Genomic DNA, 17,306 nt, shown 5'->3' with positions numbered 1-17,306 from the left:
CGAATGCATCAACGCAGCAGAGACCGGAGCGTTATTGGCCAACGTTGTGAAGCAGAGTTAACTTGACGCCAATAGTTTGAATAATTACTAGTGGATGGAAGTGTCGACAAAAAAAAAACCCTTGCATTGGCTGGTAACCAGCATGATTATGACCCGTCTCTATGGAGGGGGCTTGTCAACAACGCCACTGGGCCGATGTTAAAAGCCTGCCCACAACAACTTGGGTCCACGTACGAACATAAAAAAAAAACACTGCGCAGAGCTGGCCAAGTCCGGCCAGTGCTTGGTGAGGGCAATGTCCAGCCTGGAATCTCACAGCACGGCAGTCTCTTCACGTAACCCCATAGGTAAATTGGCCACAATTCAGACAATCTTGACATTGGAGCGGCAGAATGAATGAACCAAGTCTGACACAGGCTGCAGTAAAGTAAAACATGTGTCGTCCACTAATGATACATTGGATTGGTAATTACAGCATTGTGGTTCAGAACACCAGCGCACTCTGGAGTCCTGTAAAGCCCAGAGTGAGAGCACCACCTGCGTGGAATCCAACCAAGTTTGACGGCTGTAATTTACTGTCCTGTGCAGTTAACAGTAATCCAACACGTGCAAGGCACCAAAGCTCAGCTCACTAAACACGGCTCGGTTATTTGCCGAACTCCCCTCAAAAGTCGTATACATCCTTTTCTAAAATATGCAAAAGGCATGATAATCCACTGCATTACATTTTGGTCAGGCAGATGACAGTCACGTGAGACGGCCTCCTGCCCCAATTTTGACAACACCAGAAGGGGTCAGAACGCATGGCACCATTCAGTCCATCCGGTCGTCCCAGCTTCACTTTCAAATGAATAGACCCAACTGTTCAAATGCGATCCTCCTCACATCATATAGGCTTGGATTAACCGCAATGCAGCACACGCACGCGGGCCAGGGTTGCCTGGAACACCCGGACTGGAGGGATGATAGACTGATGCCAGGTTCAGTTATTACAACGTTTGAACGGACACAAAGTAGCGCATTCAGCCGTGCTTTTACATAAACACATTTTACAACATCGAACAAGCACAATAAAGTACATTGTAAGGTGGCGTTTTACCGAACCAAAGCCCGAAATTGCCGTTGAGCGATTGCAGGCGTACACGAATATAAAAAAAAATCGAAATGCTTCAACTTATGAAAGCTGAATTATTACAAGGGAAACAAAGAATTCTGCATGTGCAAGAATCAGTTTGTGTTTTGTGGAAATAGTGCATCGGACATCAATCACCTCCGATGACGAGTGAAGACAACATTCAAATCCTCTGCAGTTCGGTCAGCAACATAATGGCTTTACGGCCTTCCACGGGATCCCCTGTATAACGTGGGTCTATGGCATACACGATCCCTTTCGTTTCGGGAAATTAGTCTATTGGTCTTTTGTTCTCATTCTCAATTGCGCTATCGGCATGGCACGTGAATGCATTTGCATATCTCGCGGAACAGTACTCGCACGCGTTAGAGAATCGCTGCTGAAGATAGTTGTCACAGAACTTCAGTGACCCTTTTTGCATATTTTGCACAGTATTTTCCCATACACTACGCAATGAGATAGTTGCATGACACTGAAACCCATATTTACATTCTCAGACCTGGAATTTAGGCAAATTAAGTGAAAACCAATATACACACGTGTGTATATTTTATCTCCACTCACTGGTGGCCAGGTTGAGACCATAAACTGGCTAATCTGTTTTAATCACAAGTGGCTGCCGAAATTTCAACCCAATATCTCAACAATGACCAGAGCCCACCCGACCATAATGGCAGAATGATCTTAGCGCAATCCACCAACTGCCTTTCTTATGCTGCTTGCGTTCAGGCGTGTGCTACCACACACGCACTGCCTGGGCATCTGCGACTTTGCAAGTCAAACCCACTGAGAATGACTCCATCCAGCCAACAGGGAGAGGGCTGAACTGATGGGCGACTGCCCTGTTGCTCACCTTCTTACGTCTTCGCTGTGTAACATTGAGACGCGATTGCAAAAACTTGTGACAATGCGCCTAGCCTCGTTCAGATTGGTGCTGGCGGTTAAAGCGAGCGGCATGCCGACACGGACTTGGATACGCGGTGCACAATAAACACGATTTACAAAGATTTCACTTGACACGGCAGACACAGCATGTACCGCCTTTTCCCACCTGGTCCGGTGCAGCGGCGCTCAGGGGATGTCAACACGTGCACTCTGCATGCTTTTAAAAGATAACACTGGTAAAAAAAATAAATCTGGCCTGGACATTTGCAGTTTTTTCAGACTAATTTCAGGGTGCTGATTCCAAATCTCATCTCAGATTTGCTCTATCACATCTCATTTTTATGCTATCGGCATACCCCATTTCCATTGATTTTACCCAAAATTAACTTTGTCACTTATGATTGCAAGTTTTTGCGAGTCAGTGACTGCTTTAGTGTTAAAATATGGTGCTGTATTTTTAGGATAGTGTGTTTATAATATCATTGTATGTAGATATCCACATTTATTTAATATTTTTCTTCTGCAGTTTTTATTTAAAATGCAATATTTGATATCTCAAAAACCTGATGTGATAGACAAAAACTGATGCCAGATTTGGAATCAGCACCCCAAAATTACCTTAAACCCGGTGGAATACCTTATGCCAGAAAAAGTGTGTGTTGACCAGTGTAAGTGAATCTCAGTAATCTGTCATTACAGTGAATATCCCTTGACTGATAGTAGCAGTGTGTAATGTTAATCCCTCACCAAATGCAACGCTTATGGTCAATGCCAAAGACACGTGAAATACATCCTCCCAAAGGTGGATAAATGTGCTCGTTTAAGGGGTTTTCCATGTGCCCTAATGGTGCGTTGGATGGCCAAATGAGGTACAGGGAGTTACATCACAGCTAAGGAAAGAAAAAGAAACAGTCAATCAAAATTCTTCACATGACCCTGGTTCATCATGATCCTGATCAAAACGGTTTTTTAACGATGGTTAACATTTGCACACATCACCTGTAGTGCAGAACTGCAAGCTTATGTTAATCCCTGCTTAGGAGCAGCATTTAAACTATCACAAACATAACCTGTTAACACTACGTAATTAAACAGATGTCGTGATGCTGCGTTGGCAGTGGTGCAAAAACGCAATTAACAAACTCAACACATTTGTCAAGAACAGTGCCCTTATAAATATACAATAAGCTATTTTTCGGGTAATGGCCCTTCCGCATAGCACTTAGGGAGGCCAGAGACAGAGTGGATCATAAGAGCTGGAGACTGCCCTTTACACCATGGAGTGTTTATGAGAACGATACGTTAAAAACATTTTCTGATTAAGTAAAAAAATTTGCATATGAAGCTGCGTAATTGTGCGCTATTGAGTAAAATACAAATGCCTCAATAATCTGAAAGTGTTAGAAAAATTTACTAATTTATATTCAAAGTGGCACAGTGCCGGCCTTCATAGGCACAGAATCGGAATAAAAAATAAAGTAATTTTGTTGATGTCTTCAGGCTGGAAGACGTACCGAGGCTACCCACAAGGCTATGCGGGAAGGGTGTGTGCGCAGTTTAGCACCAGCTATGAAGACTGCAGTCGTGTCGCTACGGCTCTCTGCAGTGAAGACAATGTCTTTACAAACGAACGAGATGCAATGGTGAACGTGACACCCACACTCTGCAACTTGCAGACGTCTTGGAAACAGGAAAGCGTTAACCAGCCCGTTTGGCGAGAAAAGGACCACCCAGAGGGACATGCAAACCTCGCTCGTACGACTTCCATGTGGCCTCTGTTGTCATGACCGTTGATTCGGGTTCAGTACAAAGCTACATTTAACCAGTAATATTTTCTGATCACCGAAGGGTTTGTCCGATATTCAATAGCTACTATTAGGTAACTGTTCATATTCTATTCTTGGGTCTTTCGGTAAAGTCACATATCTACGTGACCAAAGAATATGAATTCCTGCAGTCACGAAAGCTTTAAGTGAAGATTTATTCATATTCTAATTTTAAAACTGGTCATCAGCAAAGTGCAGTCTCCAACTCGTATTATCCACTCCGTCTCTCTGGCGTCTCTAATTGGGCAAGGGGCACCATTTGCCCAACACGTCACCGATATATTTTATTTTAAGGCCACTTATTTTTTGTTAACGCTACATAGGTGTTTGTGATCTTTTAGGCATGGGGCCCACTCATTTTACGTATGCTGCTGCAATACAACATATCCAATCGTCAGGGTTTTCAGCAAGACCAAATGATTAAAACCATGGAAAATCACGTGTTTATTGAGAGAGTTCACTGTAATGAGTCTCTACAAAGCCTGTGATCAACTTTACAAAACAAATTACATTAATTACAAACATCCAGCACAACTATCAATCAATCCGGCAGGTTTGCATGTGTCTGCATACAGCAGTGATTTGCAACGAACATTTAAAGTGGTTACATGAAATAAACCACACTCAAGAAATGCATTTCTGATAATCAAAAGAATGTAACTTTATAGTATTGCAGGACTTCACAGAATTTGGGAGATTGTTCCAGCAAGAGGCATTGTGGTACCCAATTGTGAATTCAATATGGCAAGAGGTGATTATACAATAGTGGAGAGGATTCTGCATGAGAGCCAAAAATCAGCATGTTACAAATATTTAATTCCGCCTCATCCCTGTTTATATGGAATATCTACACCAACGGATTTACATCGTTCCCATTCTCTGACCGTCTAATAAATCAATCTCTTGAAATTACTTCCGTAAAAAAGTACAAAATGTACCAACCCATGCCCCTTTTTCTTGCGCTCACAAAAAAACTAGAACAATGATGGATGACCATCAGTGAAGCTTTTTGAGAACATGTTTAAAATTTGCAGATTGGACGGATGTTCTTTTTCTTTAAATTGCACGCTACATATTGTTATGCGAGAATGATTTTTGTAGCGACCACTGGGGTATCTAGGATGTTCCGAGGGCTTCTCCAAAACGAATTTTTTGTCCACCGTTGAGGTTGAAGGTGAAGTCAGCTGGGGCTTCAAAGATGAGGACGACGGTAGAGCCCAGGTTGAATTCACCCAGGTGCTCTCCTTTCCGGAGTGGGATGCCGCTACGGCTGGGCTCCATAACATAGCTCAAGTCATGGTAGCTTCCCTTCATGTAGCGGGGGCTGTTCGTGTGCAGCTCCTGGATTGGAACACAGAAGCCAAGAACGCATACGAGTACGTTTGCCGCAGAGTGAAGCCAACAAATAGTCAACTATTACTAGTAGGAACCTCCTGGTTACATCAGCCCACAGGGGATTGTTGTGTCCGTCCGTCGTGCAGGCAGGGAGGGGCTGGGTGGGGAGGGTAGGGGCTGGGTGGGGAGGGTGGGGTGGGGCTGGGTGGGGAGGGGAGGGTGGGGAGGGGCTGGTGGGGAGGGGCTGGGTGGGGGGTGAGGGGCTGGGTGGGGAGGGTGGGGCGTGGGAGGGGTGGGGCTAGGTGGGGAGGGGCTGGTCACCCCGTGGTGCCCTTATAAAACTCAACGTTTAACCTACTCACGCCGGCTTGCGCCCGCCCTCAGTCGGGCATATTTGCGGAATACACCACGCCGCCGTTGACCCTGGCCATTGACCGAGCAACCCAACGTTCCTACCAGCTCCCTCCGCAGGAATGTGTTTTAATGTTGTACATTCGTGCTTGCGCACGTGGCGAGTTGTTGGTTTGGACCTTGGAAGTTTATTAGGCCGGTTTGTTGTATTTTTTTCCGGTCATTGCTTGCATGATGGTTTCCATTTTGTCCTATTTTATACTGAAATATTGTTCAGATCCGTGTAACCGTTATTACCCTTTATTTAATTTGTGAAGTCTCTTGGGATACGATTGCATTTAGGAAAACAATTGCACTGTTATCTTGATATGTCAATGGGAGTAACAACGGCGACAATAACGATGGATAACAGGTCATAAAAAAGTAATGCGAGACTTACATTTATCATGCACAGATAGCATAACAAACATCTCAGAGCAAAGAAATAGAATGGAGGAAAATGGCAGGGATTGTAACTTTCTCAGCTGCCCCTACTGGACATCTGTGAAAAAGCGCCTCATAGCTCATCGGATTTCTCCGGGATAAATAAAGATTCTGATTTTGAAGGAATGCAGAGATGCAATTAAGGGGGTGCGAAGGAACTGGACTGAAAAGGCAAGATTGGGGCAGATTTGAAAGAAGAGAGGAGCAGGAAAATCTGCCTGGAGAGAGAGCTCCGAGTGGTGGGGGGGGGGGGGGAAATGTAGTGGCTAAAAGAGCAGTCCCCAAAGATGGAGCAGCAGATACTGGTACAAGGAGGAGGGCAGAGTCCATGAAGTGGAGGGAGCAGGCTGGGACGTGGAGGAGGTTGTAGAGGGAGAGAGGGGCCTTGCAATGGATACATTTGAACTTGAGGACACATAGTCCACGCGCTAATGAATGTGAAGGTGGTGACGTGCGGGCCGGGTTTGTGACAATTGGAGAGTGGAATTTGGTTCTGGAAAAGGACTTGGGGCCGTGACATTTTGGATCAGCTGTAGTTTAAGTATCAAGGGGTTCTTAGAGTCAGAAATAAGTTTGTGACTTTCCGAGGCCACCAAGACACCCAGTACTGGCAGCACTACGTGTATGCACACACCTTGTCGAAGTAGATTTTGATGGAGCCCACATTTGTGGCACCGACCGCAGTAAAAGAGAAGAAGCCATGCTGCCATTCCCCAGTGAGCACCACACGCTCATTGTGGCAGAACAGCTCCTTGATCCAGCGTGCCACTCCAGGACTCACGGACATCAGTGTCCCTGTGCGATACCCAGGAAGACGACATATGCACAAGTATTCACACGTGTAGTTGGAATATACGCACAAGTTAATGCGGTACGTATACGAGCGTGCGCACGCACATGCAAGCCAGGCGATGGCACCTCGACACCTATGGGAAGGGAGTTTCACAACATTTGTGATACCCCAATCCTCACCTCTACAGTGAGGGGTTACAGGCGTGCACCACGACTGCCTAGCAATCCTCTCCCCCCCCCCCCCCCATACGCATCACAGTCTGTACCTATCTATATTACACTTATGGTTTTCCTAAATGCCACACCTGGCTTCGTTACCTGCTCAATGACCTTGTGAATTTCAAAAACGGTTCAGCAGAGCCTAGGCGGGAACCTGGTGTTGACCGACAGACAAAGGTAATGAAGAGTCTCCCAATGACTTTAGTCTCAGGAGAATGCTCGGAGTGGCCCAGGGCACCGCTGAGATCCTGGGACTGAATCCAGGTTCAGTTTCAGTTTACTGTATTTTGAAGTTCCCCGTGACCTAAGGAGCTCTTGAATCAGGTTACAGTCACCTGTGATTAAATAAGATTAGCAAGTGCGGTGAAGTGGTCTACAATCACTCACCAACGATTACATAAAAAAACACCATTTTTTGTTTCACATAACATGGCAAAATCCCGGCTCTAAGTAGACAAAATATTGTTCTGACAAAGAAATATCTCACAGCATAGTGCTGTGATGTGGTGCAGTAACTACTCAAAAGTGTGGGCAGGCTTTAAACCATGTTGATGAACTGAGATGACTGCAAGAGTTGAGCATTGTGTCAAGGCCGTAACAAGAAGAATTTGAGAATAAATTGTCAAGAAATCAGCATTAGGTGATTTTAGTAGCAACATAACTTGCTGATCACATGGCCCTGATGGAGTCAGTTACTGGACATCTTATAAAGGGTGTTAACTTCTAACATTTTACGTGAAATAATTCAACAGTTCCCAACCTGAGGTCAACGGACCCCTGGTGGTCTGCGAGGCTACTACAGGGGGGTCCGCGGTAAAGAAAAAATATAAAAATAAGAAAACTCACCACGGAAATGTACAAATTCAAATAACTCGTAGAATGTGGTAGTCCACAAAACGTTTGGAGGTTGAAAAGGGGGTCCCCTCTCCCCGCACACTCCAAAAAGGTTGGGAACCGCCGAAATAATTCTTAGTAGGCATTTGCGCACAATGTTAAATATCTGAAGCTTTCTCCAAGGAACCTAGGGACATTGTTCGTTTCAGCTTTTGCCGTTCAACCACCATAAATAGTAGCCAAGCAATATGAATGCATGGGCTTATGCAACAACATATAAATAGCCAACAAGTCGTTAAAACGATGCAGAAAAAAAGGAGAATTTTTTTTTCTGCCGAGGACAAAATATTGTCATGTTCACCATTACAATAAGCACGCTGTGCAATCAATGTTGGGCTTCTAAGTCTGCTTTGCTGCTACCAATGCCATCCCAGTGACACCACCCTGCTCAGGGTAATAATTTGACGCTTCAATGGTAATATCTCTTGCACTAAAGGTTACATGGGATATCACCATCAAGCAGTTAGATGTCACACAGACATTTTGATAAATGTGATGTTTGGCTGTTCCCTTGCACACATCTGATCCAGTGTTCCATCATCAGTTTTGTATTGTTAGTGTCGAACTGTTTAACTACAATCGTATAGGAGTAAGATTAATGTACAAAACAACTAATGGGTGGTGACACAGCATGGCTTGTTGCAGAGGTCTACGGTTCTAATTGAGCGTCTGCCCCGATGAAATCTGTGGGTGTATTAACCATGAAAAATATACAAGAGCCGCCCGCTTCACGGTGGCCGTTAACAGATCCCGTGATGTCATTCACAAAATTAGGCCATTGTGTGATGTAGCGTCATGGTCCAAATTTGGGAAATACCCGCATATGACTGGATTAAATCTATATAGAAATAATTATCCCTGCTGCAAAAACTTGGCAGGACCCTCCTGAAAGAGTCCTCAGAGACTCAGTGAGGCTTTCCTAGATAAACAAGTCACATGCAGTTGACCCGACATTTCCAGTAAGGGGTTAAGAAGGTTGCACTGTGCTCGCACAGCTTGGTGAGCAGCACAATTCATTTAACAATTTGTTCCACTCGTTGTAGTTTTGTTTCTACATTGATATCTAGGGTAATCTGGTTATCGCTATATTTCTGGCAATGATTACTGCATTGTAAGAAGGCCTGATGAATGCATATATGGATACAATGACAAATTTTCTTCTTTCCCTCTTATACACATACACACTTTTAGAGGTGCTTATTATTCCAAGTATACCTGTTTATTCAGGAAAGTCTCACCCGAGAGTCAAGACTTTTCCAATAAGTTCCTGCTAAGTTTTTTAAGTAGGGGGCAGATGACTGATGTTTTCCCAATCAAGCAATTTGTCAGTAATCTTTCCAATTGGGCAAATGTCGACCAAGACGCTAGCGTACAGTGACCTACTCTTCTTCGATTGATGTCACAGGATCTTTAACATCCACCATAAAGCAGACGGCACGTATTTTATGGTTAGTACACTTGCAGTAATAACCAAGGGAGCTCCACAACAAGCGGTAAACACATTAACACTGGACCATTTGACCAAACACCAACTGTAGTTGTGCTGTTGATTGCTTAGGTCCTTTAAAATTTTACGACCAATCTCACTAACTGGGGAAACCCCCTACAAGATTTTTTTTGGGTTGGATCGTGATCTAATAAACAAAAGCCTTTATTAAGAATGTGTAGACGAGTAAAATGGGGACGTGACGTCAGGTGTGCCGTTCAGTGCGATGACGTCACGTCTCCTAGGGTACTCAAGGGAGACCCCGTGACGAAAGCGGGGTCACTGTGGGAACGGGTAGAGTACGAAGGGTGAAGAGGGAACCAGGGGTAGAGAGGGATCGAGTAGTGAGTCTGGGGAGAAGCCGGTGGTAGCTGATAGAGGTGCTCTCTCTCTCTGGTCGGTGGAGTCGGCAGAGTCCCCGATCCGACACGAGAGAGAGACCGGAGCTAGCTGGGCAGGGACCAGGACTCAGTGTGGGACCCCTAGCCCCTGGGAGTTGTGTACCCTTGTGTGTAATTGTTAACGTTTAATAAACCCTTGGCGAAAGCCCATAACATACCTCCGTCTCCGAGTGCGTCTGTGGGAACTTCTCTACAAATGTATAGGCCAGCTCTACATACCTTTGAGCTGCACTCAATAATAGAGTACAAGCAGGTAGAGATGTGAAATGACGAGGAATGCAGGGGTGAATCCAGATTTTACGTAAAATACATTAACAGAAAGCAAGCATTACACTTGCATGCTATTTTAGTTTTCACCTGGCCAGCAGCTCCAGCTGCGATTGTGGATGTTGAACAGTGGGGGGCAGCAGTTGCCCGCATTCGCGGTGGTAACGCCCCAAACAACTCGTGCCAATGTCTAATCCTTGCCACCTTATGCTGTGCGACGGCATTCGGCATTCGTTAACCGCACCTGGGAAGTGCCTCCGGTGGTGCACAGTCCAGTCAGTAGGCGAGTGGAAACGGTGATAGTCCCCGGGCGCCAGGTAGATCACGCAGTGGTACAGGGCATTGCCTGGTCGGCTTACCAGCTGATCCTGGAGCACAGTGCTTTGCACGGGCGCTGTGTGGCACGCACACATACACACTTGTGGAGTCACGAACACTGCTGTGGAAAGTGCTGTTATAAATCACCTATTAAGGCTAGCAAGGTGCACAATGCTCAGCTACCTCCGATGTTTACACAGTACACCAGGTATTGAATGAAGGCCAAGTTGATCCACGTGAGGCCTAAAGCAGGTTTGGATACTACTCTTTGCCACACATGTAATCCATTGCCAGGAAAATAATTCGGAGAGAGTCGAGTTCGCAGTGCAGTGAGCTAAATCCTCGACCACCACACCCCACACAGACACACGCAAGCACTTCACTGAACATGCATGTTGTTATGCTAATGCAGTCAATATATTTCTAAAACGGTGTCAATTGAATGAACGTAACAAGGAGCCGGTTACATTTCACTCCAGAAAAACCAAGATGGCTACAATAAATAACATGGCTTGGTTCTGTGCACGCAAAAACCAGCCGGCCATTTAACATTTAATTTTGTTATTGAATCAATAAAGAGACTATTTATAGAAATGCCCAAAATAATTTACATCTGCCTGTCCTATCCATCCAAGGTCAATTCACGTGTTGTATCAATAACTACAAAACCTCTAGAACTATCATTACAACAATTTCTGCACAGCTTACCAATACAGAGATCTACGATGCTTGGGTAAAATTAGCAACACATTAATCCATACAAAGCATCATGAAGAAGTAATGTTATACTGTGTCTTTAATGAGGGTGCATGCGTATCAGTGCGCATGCCAAACACGAGTGCTTGTTTATGCTGTCAGCTTGTTGCTACGGCTAAGATAGGGGCTATTTTTAGAGCAAAACAACAGATAAGGTGGTGTTAGTTAACACATTCCTGCGGAGGGAGCTGGTAGGAACGTTGGGTTGCTCGGTCAATGGCCAGGGTCAACGGCGGCGTGGTGTATTCCGCAAATATGGCCGACTGTGGGGGCGGGCACAAGCCGGCGTGAGTAGGTTAAATGTTGAGTTTTATAAGGGCACCACGGGGTGACCAGCCCCTCCCCACCCAGACCCTCCCTCCCCACCCAGACCCTCCCTCCCCACCCAGCCCCTCCCCACCCAGCCCCTCCCCACCCTCCCCATCCAGCCCCTCCCCTCCCCACCCACCCAGCCTCTCCCTCCCCACCCAGCCCCTCCCTGCACGACGGACACAATAATCCCCTGTGGGCTGGTGTAACCAGGAGGTTTCTACCAGTAAGATCCCAGCCTACTAGCCACAACCAAATACTGGGCATCTTGCCTATAGAATTCTGCCACTCGCTGCAATAACTGCTGCATTAATAAAAAAGAAAACTATGTTCATTGCAAAGGGTAAAAATACATCCAGGTGAAAGGTGGCCTGCCTATAACGAGCTTTGAAGCTTATTATGGCTTGCATGTTGACTAGGTCCATGTTGTGATAAATGGCTTGGAAAGAAGCGTGCATGCGCATGGTCACGAGCGTGCGAATGTGCGAGTCCGCGAGCAACGCCACTCACCCTCGCTGGGCGTGCCGCCCTGCGGTCCCAGGAAACTCTCCAGTGAGTAGGTGACTCCCTTCACCTGCTCCACCTCATTGTTCCTCACCCGGCCAAAGTGCAAGATTTTGCCATCTGCAGGGCTCACCTGTCGACAAAAAAAATTACAATTTATTTCTCACGGTGAGTGGCTCAACTGGCCACTATCCCCATCGTTGCCGCCCTCCCGCTCACTGCAACCCTGTCCAGGCTTCGTCCGTGAAGCACCCGACCACAGCCAAGCCTCGTTAATGTCAAACAAGCAAACCACATGGGAAACATGAGCTGATGCAAACCATCCCCATTGCCAAGTGTTTCTTGAGAATCCCAATGGAGATTCACCCGCGATTTGTAACCACAGGTTTGCGAGAAATGGCGGCAGCTTGCGATGGCCAATGATGGTTAAAAGTAGTTGGGGAAATCAAATAGAAAGCAGTATGAGGAAAGGAACAAGAAGAGTGGTGGTTTGACTTATAATGTGGTGGTTGAACTTAGTGCGGATGAGATGAAACAGACAGTCTGGTAGACCTGAGTCCTCAACATGAGTGGAAGAATCAATGAGCGAAGTTCACAGGGAACGTTATCCACGGTAGTAGCGATTGAAGGGCAATAAGAAGATGGATCACCCTGTCGTGGACTGGCAGGACTTGAGCCACTTTAAAAAAATGTTTGGTTCAGTGTCGGTACTCGAAGCGAGATTGGAAAACCTACAATTTGTGATTAACGCAAAATTTTAATATATTAATTTCGCCAAGAAGCCACGCAGGACCAAGTTGAAACATGATTCAGTCTGCTGTGAAGGCATGCAACTGCTGCGAGTGACCAGCTGGGGTGGAGGGCACCATGACCCTTAGTTGGTCAAGCGCAATATTAGTATCAGAATTTTTATTTAAACTGGAGGAATCCGATGAGTTATGAAGGTTTTTTTAAATCCTTTACATTAAGTTCACTTGCTTGCTTGCGTGCTTGCTTGCTTGCTTACGACCGTGCAAATCTTTCGGTCGTTTTTTAACCCACTTCCCGTGATCCAATCGAGCTGACATTTTGCACACAGACTCGTTGTGCGTGACAATTAATTTCCGTGAAAATGTTTTTCAAAAATTTAACACTGTTTAGGGGAAAAAAATTAAATATTTAATTAGCAATTGCTTAATGGTGGCAGACAATCATCTGACCCATAGGTGGCAGCCATCTCAAGCCAGAGGACGAGAGGACTCTAGCCGCCCGTTTCATGATGACGCAAATGTTGACTAACCACATGGCATGAAATCCCTGCCCCCACGCTGTACAGTGGAGACTATTTATAGAGCAGTTAAATTGAAGCCGCCAGGTTCTTGAAAGTGGTAAAACAGGTCAACGCTAGTGCCCTCGGGAATATACGGGGCATGTCAAGAGGTGATCTTACATATAAAGGATTTATAGTGAAAAACTTTGTTTTTACGGGTTAATTTTTTCACAGATGTCCAGTAGGTCCAGTAGTATGTATGTATGTATGTAGAAATTATTTCCCACCATACAAAGCCAACCATGCTAATTGTAAGTGCAGGACAACAACCTAAACACAAAAAGCAGTTCTAAAGAAATGAGTTTTCAATACAGATTTAAAAGTGAAGAAGTCAGCCTTGCATAATCAATAGTGATTAAGTCAGTCAGCATCTAACAATCAAAAGGGAGCGTTCCAGATGGCCGCAGAAGCGCATTTGAAAGCGCGCGATGCAGTGACCATCTTTGTTAGATGGCCATCCAAAAGCTGCTGCTGCAAGGGTGACAAGAGTTCGCGTGACAGTTTCGTAGCAGACGCTGCACACATGCATGCTTGCAGTGTCGTGTGTCTGTGGCTGAGTACCACCGGCAGCCTCACCATGCATTTGGTGCACACGGGTCGGACGCTGGGCTTGAGCTGTCGCCGGAAGAACTCTCCTAGGTTGCGGTAGTGCTGCAGGTCCTCGACGGCCGCCTCCGTCATGTCAACACTGAAGGCGCGGATGTAGAGCGTGTAGATGGGCCGGCGGAGCCAGCCTGGCAGCTCCAGCTGATTGAGGCGCCCCCAGGCGCGCGACAGCATGCGCGTCGGCACGGACTTGTACACGGCCACCTGCAAGGAGACGAATGCAGGTGGCTTGAGTGGGCACGTGTAGCAGCAGCGGTAGCAGCAGCAGCGGTCGCAACAGCAGCAACAGCCCACGTTGGTTGGCAGTTGGTGGCGGCAGCGCTGGAAAATCAATATGAAAACTGCAATTGATTGTTAGATGCTAACTGACTAAATCGTTATCGATTTTGCAAGGCTGACTTATTCAGGCGTACTCGACAAAGGAACAAAGGAGGCGACTGAAAAGTTGGGTTAAAGATAAGTAAACAAAACTAATGTCAGCAAAACAGCAAGGTCAGTAAACAAAATAAAACAGTTGTTGGAGAGACAGAGCTGGAAAGAATATAGAAAGTATGTAAATGAGGACAATTATTGAAAGTGGACAATAAATCAAAGTGAGGCAAGCGAGAGCACTGTGGAGGGTTTTTCGGAAATTTAATTTGACTGTAAAGCAAAACGCCAAGAAGCACAGTATCTGATATGATGCAGCTTACATACACAAATACTCGGCAACAAAATGTGAACAAAAGCTGAAGAGTATGTCAAGAAGGATTAAGAGACGCATCTTCAAAATTACTTTGAGAGACACAGAGAGGAGCTCACTAATCAGAGAACAAGGGACAAGACTGGATGAGACTGGTGACGGAACGCAAGCGAAAGGAGGGAACACACCTAGGAGGAAGTCTGCCGCTGAGATGGAGCGGTGAGATCAACACATGAAACTAAACAAATTATTTATTTATTTTATTCGGTAAGGCCCACTGAGCTATATAGCTCTTTTTGAGAAGTGACCTGCCACAAATGATAGATTAACAGAGTGGCTTAACATTTATAGCAACCAAACATTCTAGAAACGCATGTTTCGCAATGTTGAAGCGAAAAACTGGAGGACCCGGAAAAAAATCTACCTGACCACCGGGAGAACAAACTCCAAATATACAGCAGGCGTCAGGGTCGGGATCGAACCCATGACCTCCTGTATAACAGGCGAGGTAGTTAAAATGACATGTGCAGGATCAAGAAGGCATTGTTGATTCACGGAGGCAAAATAATGGGGGTGGTGGGGGGGATACAGATCAGACAATGATCAACAAAGTAATTTCATGGTTTTTGTGATTGATTTATACAGACCAGTGATAAGGGGAGGGAGGGGGTGGACTGACATTTCATTGTCATCATCACTACAGCCACAAATATTTTGTGCCTAATCAATCAATGTCAAATAAAGAACTGTGGTAAACTCAAGAATCACTGAAACTATAAGCATCATCATCATTGAGTATTCAGGTTTAGCAGTTCTGATGCGGTTCGCCAACTGTGTTCCTTCATAACTTGTCAGACACACTTTAGCACGGGCCTTAGATTGTGAAGACAACGCATGTAGATATGTGCATTCCATTTTATTCTCCCCCCTCTTCTTTTCCAAACACAGATCTGGCCAACTGCCAAAATCGCTGTCCGTGGTGCTGACGTTAGAAAAAACGCCACTTTTTTCAAATTTTCTTGCTGTGAATTTCACACCTGATGATGATTGCTTGTGTTGCAGTCGAAACGTCATGGGAATTTTTATTGGTTTATAATTTTATTATTTCCCTTCTACGTGACTATACCGAAAGAACCAAGAATGTGCATTCCTGTCGTAGGTTGTTTAGCGAACGTATGATTAGATCGTGCATAATACATGGTAAAATAATGAGGATTGGTTTTTAGCGTTATACACTCAATGACTTATGGTAGCATAGTGATGCCTCCTCCTACTCTTTCAATCAGGTAAAGGTTACTAAAGATAGACAATGCAACAACATTAATTATGTACCAAGATTCACATGAAATTGCGTGCCCACAGGTTGAACCAGTTACACGTCAAGAGCCCGAATTAAACTCACGGACATCAAATTTCAAGTTACCTTAGGTTTTAAAAAAGGGCAGTTAACATGTTCCTGTCCAAATCACTCAAGTGTGAAAAGGCTTGCGATCCAACAGTGCCACTACTATGTAGCCGTCCGCGGTCGTGTTGCATAATTATCTGATGTCTTTTTGGATACAACCTGAAAACACATGAGAGAAACCAAGAGTATTGGCCAGGCCTATGTATGTGGCTTCTGTATTCACACAAACAACATTACGAGGATTCGTATTTCAAAGTTGTATACAAGTGACTCATCTTCTTAGGTTTTTTCGGTAAAGTCACGTAGAAAGTAAAATAAAATAAAAAACAAAAATCACGACGTTTCGGAGGCCTCCGAAACGTCGTGATTTTTGTTTTTTATTCCTTGCAGTCACGAAAGCTTCAAATCTAGAATTAATACAAGTGACTGTCGTCCATTCGAGAGCTAATAACCAAGCTGAACCTTTGCAACGCTTTGTAGGTGTTTGGCACAGAGCCTTGCAGTTTGGGAGAGGCACGCAGGAGCTAAAGGAATGGCAAACGAACCTGCAGGCTAATTTAAACCGTTACATGACGCAACCTCGATAGGCCGTTGCAAAGCAATTTAATTTCAAAGATAACAATATACAGCAAGAGAATGCGAGTGTTAGGTTGATAGTGGGCTGAGGAGGGAGAGTGTTGGGTGTTGGATGGATAAAAAGCAGTGCACACCACGTGTGTGTGTGTATATGTAGGACTCTTACTGACGCGACAACTTTACTTGGAGCCTAGTCTCGGGTGTGGACCAATCAACTTCAAGGACAGTGCACATTATCAGAGTTATGTTTTTTGTTTGCATTATGACACAAGGTATTGTGGTCTATGCAAACATGACTCCTTGTAAAAAAGGTGTCAGTTTTGTTGCCAGATAGAAGGGTAAAAAACCAATTATCATATTTTTTACTGGCAAATGAGGTTCCAATGGTGTAAATTCTGTCTTTCTCGTTCCTTTTATTCCGCATATAGTTCACATCTCCGACAGCATCGTTCAATGTTCCTCCGTTCGCTCGATCCGCTTCGCTCGCTCTCTCTCTCCCCACTCAGGTCCGTTACTCTGCTGCTCGCTACGCTGTACTCACTCCGTCCTTGCTACTCTGCCCGTCCTCTCTATATCCACTGATACCGTATAATGTATTCTCTTTGTCCACTGCTACCTTATACTATACACTCTTATCCACTGCTACCTTATACTATACACTCTTATCCACTGCTACCTTATACTATACTCTCGTTGCTCCATCTCTGTCCCAGGCACCGTCTCCAGCTCCGACTCCAACACTCCCAAAGACTCCCTGTCTCTCCGCTCCG

The 17,306-nt window shown here is 45.2% G+C and overlaps 1 protein-coding gene across 2 annotated transcripts in view; it reads right to left on the bottom strand.

Annotated features, from left to right (window-relative positions):
- Nucleotides 1-4,274: 4,274 nt before the first annotated feature.
- The window catches only part of PISD (phosphatidylserine decarboxylase), a 35,529-nt gene continuing 22,497 nt past the window's right edge, over nt 4,275-17,306 (bottom strand). For both annotated transcript variants that reach the window (XM_078595527.1, XM_078595526.1), the window contains 5 exons: nt 13,844-14,077; nt 11,965-12,091; nt 10,316-10,465; nt 6,647-6,807; nt 4,275-5,184 (listed from right to left, as the gene is read on the bottom strand). In XM_078595527.1, coding sequence (XP_078451653.1) covers nt 4,960-5,184; nt 6,647-6,807; nt 10,316-10,465; nt 11,965-12,091; nt 13,844-14,077 — 897 coding nt within the window. In that variant the 3' untranslated portion in view covers nt 4,275-4,959. The remainder of the gene's footprint in view (nt 5,185-6,646; nt 6,808-10,315; nt 10,466-11,964; nt 12,092-13,843; nt 14,078-17,306) is intronic.

Source organism: Lampetra planeri, chromosome 6 (genome assembly GCF_965212315.1).
Source record: "Lampetra planeri chromosome 6, kcLamPlan1.2.h2, whole genome shotgun sequence".
NCBI classification, from domain to species: domain Eukaryota; kingdom Metazoa; phylum Chordata; class Hyperoartia; order Petromyzontiformes; family Petromyzontidae; genus Lampetra; species Lampetra planeri.
This window is presented reverse-complemented; position numbering and strand designations above follow the sequence as displayed.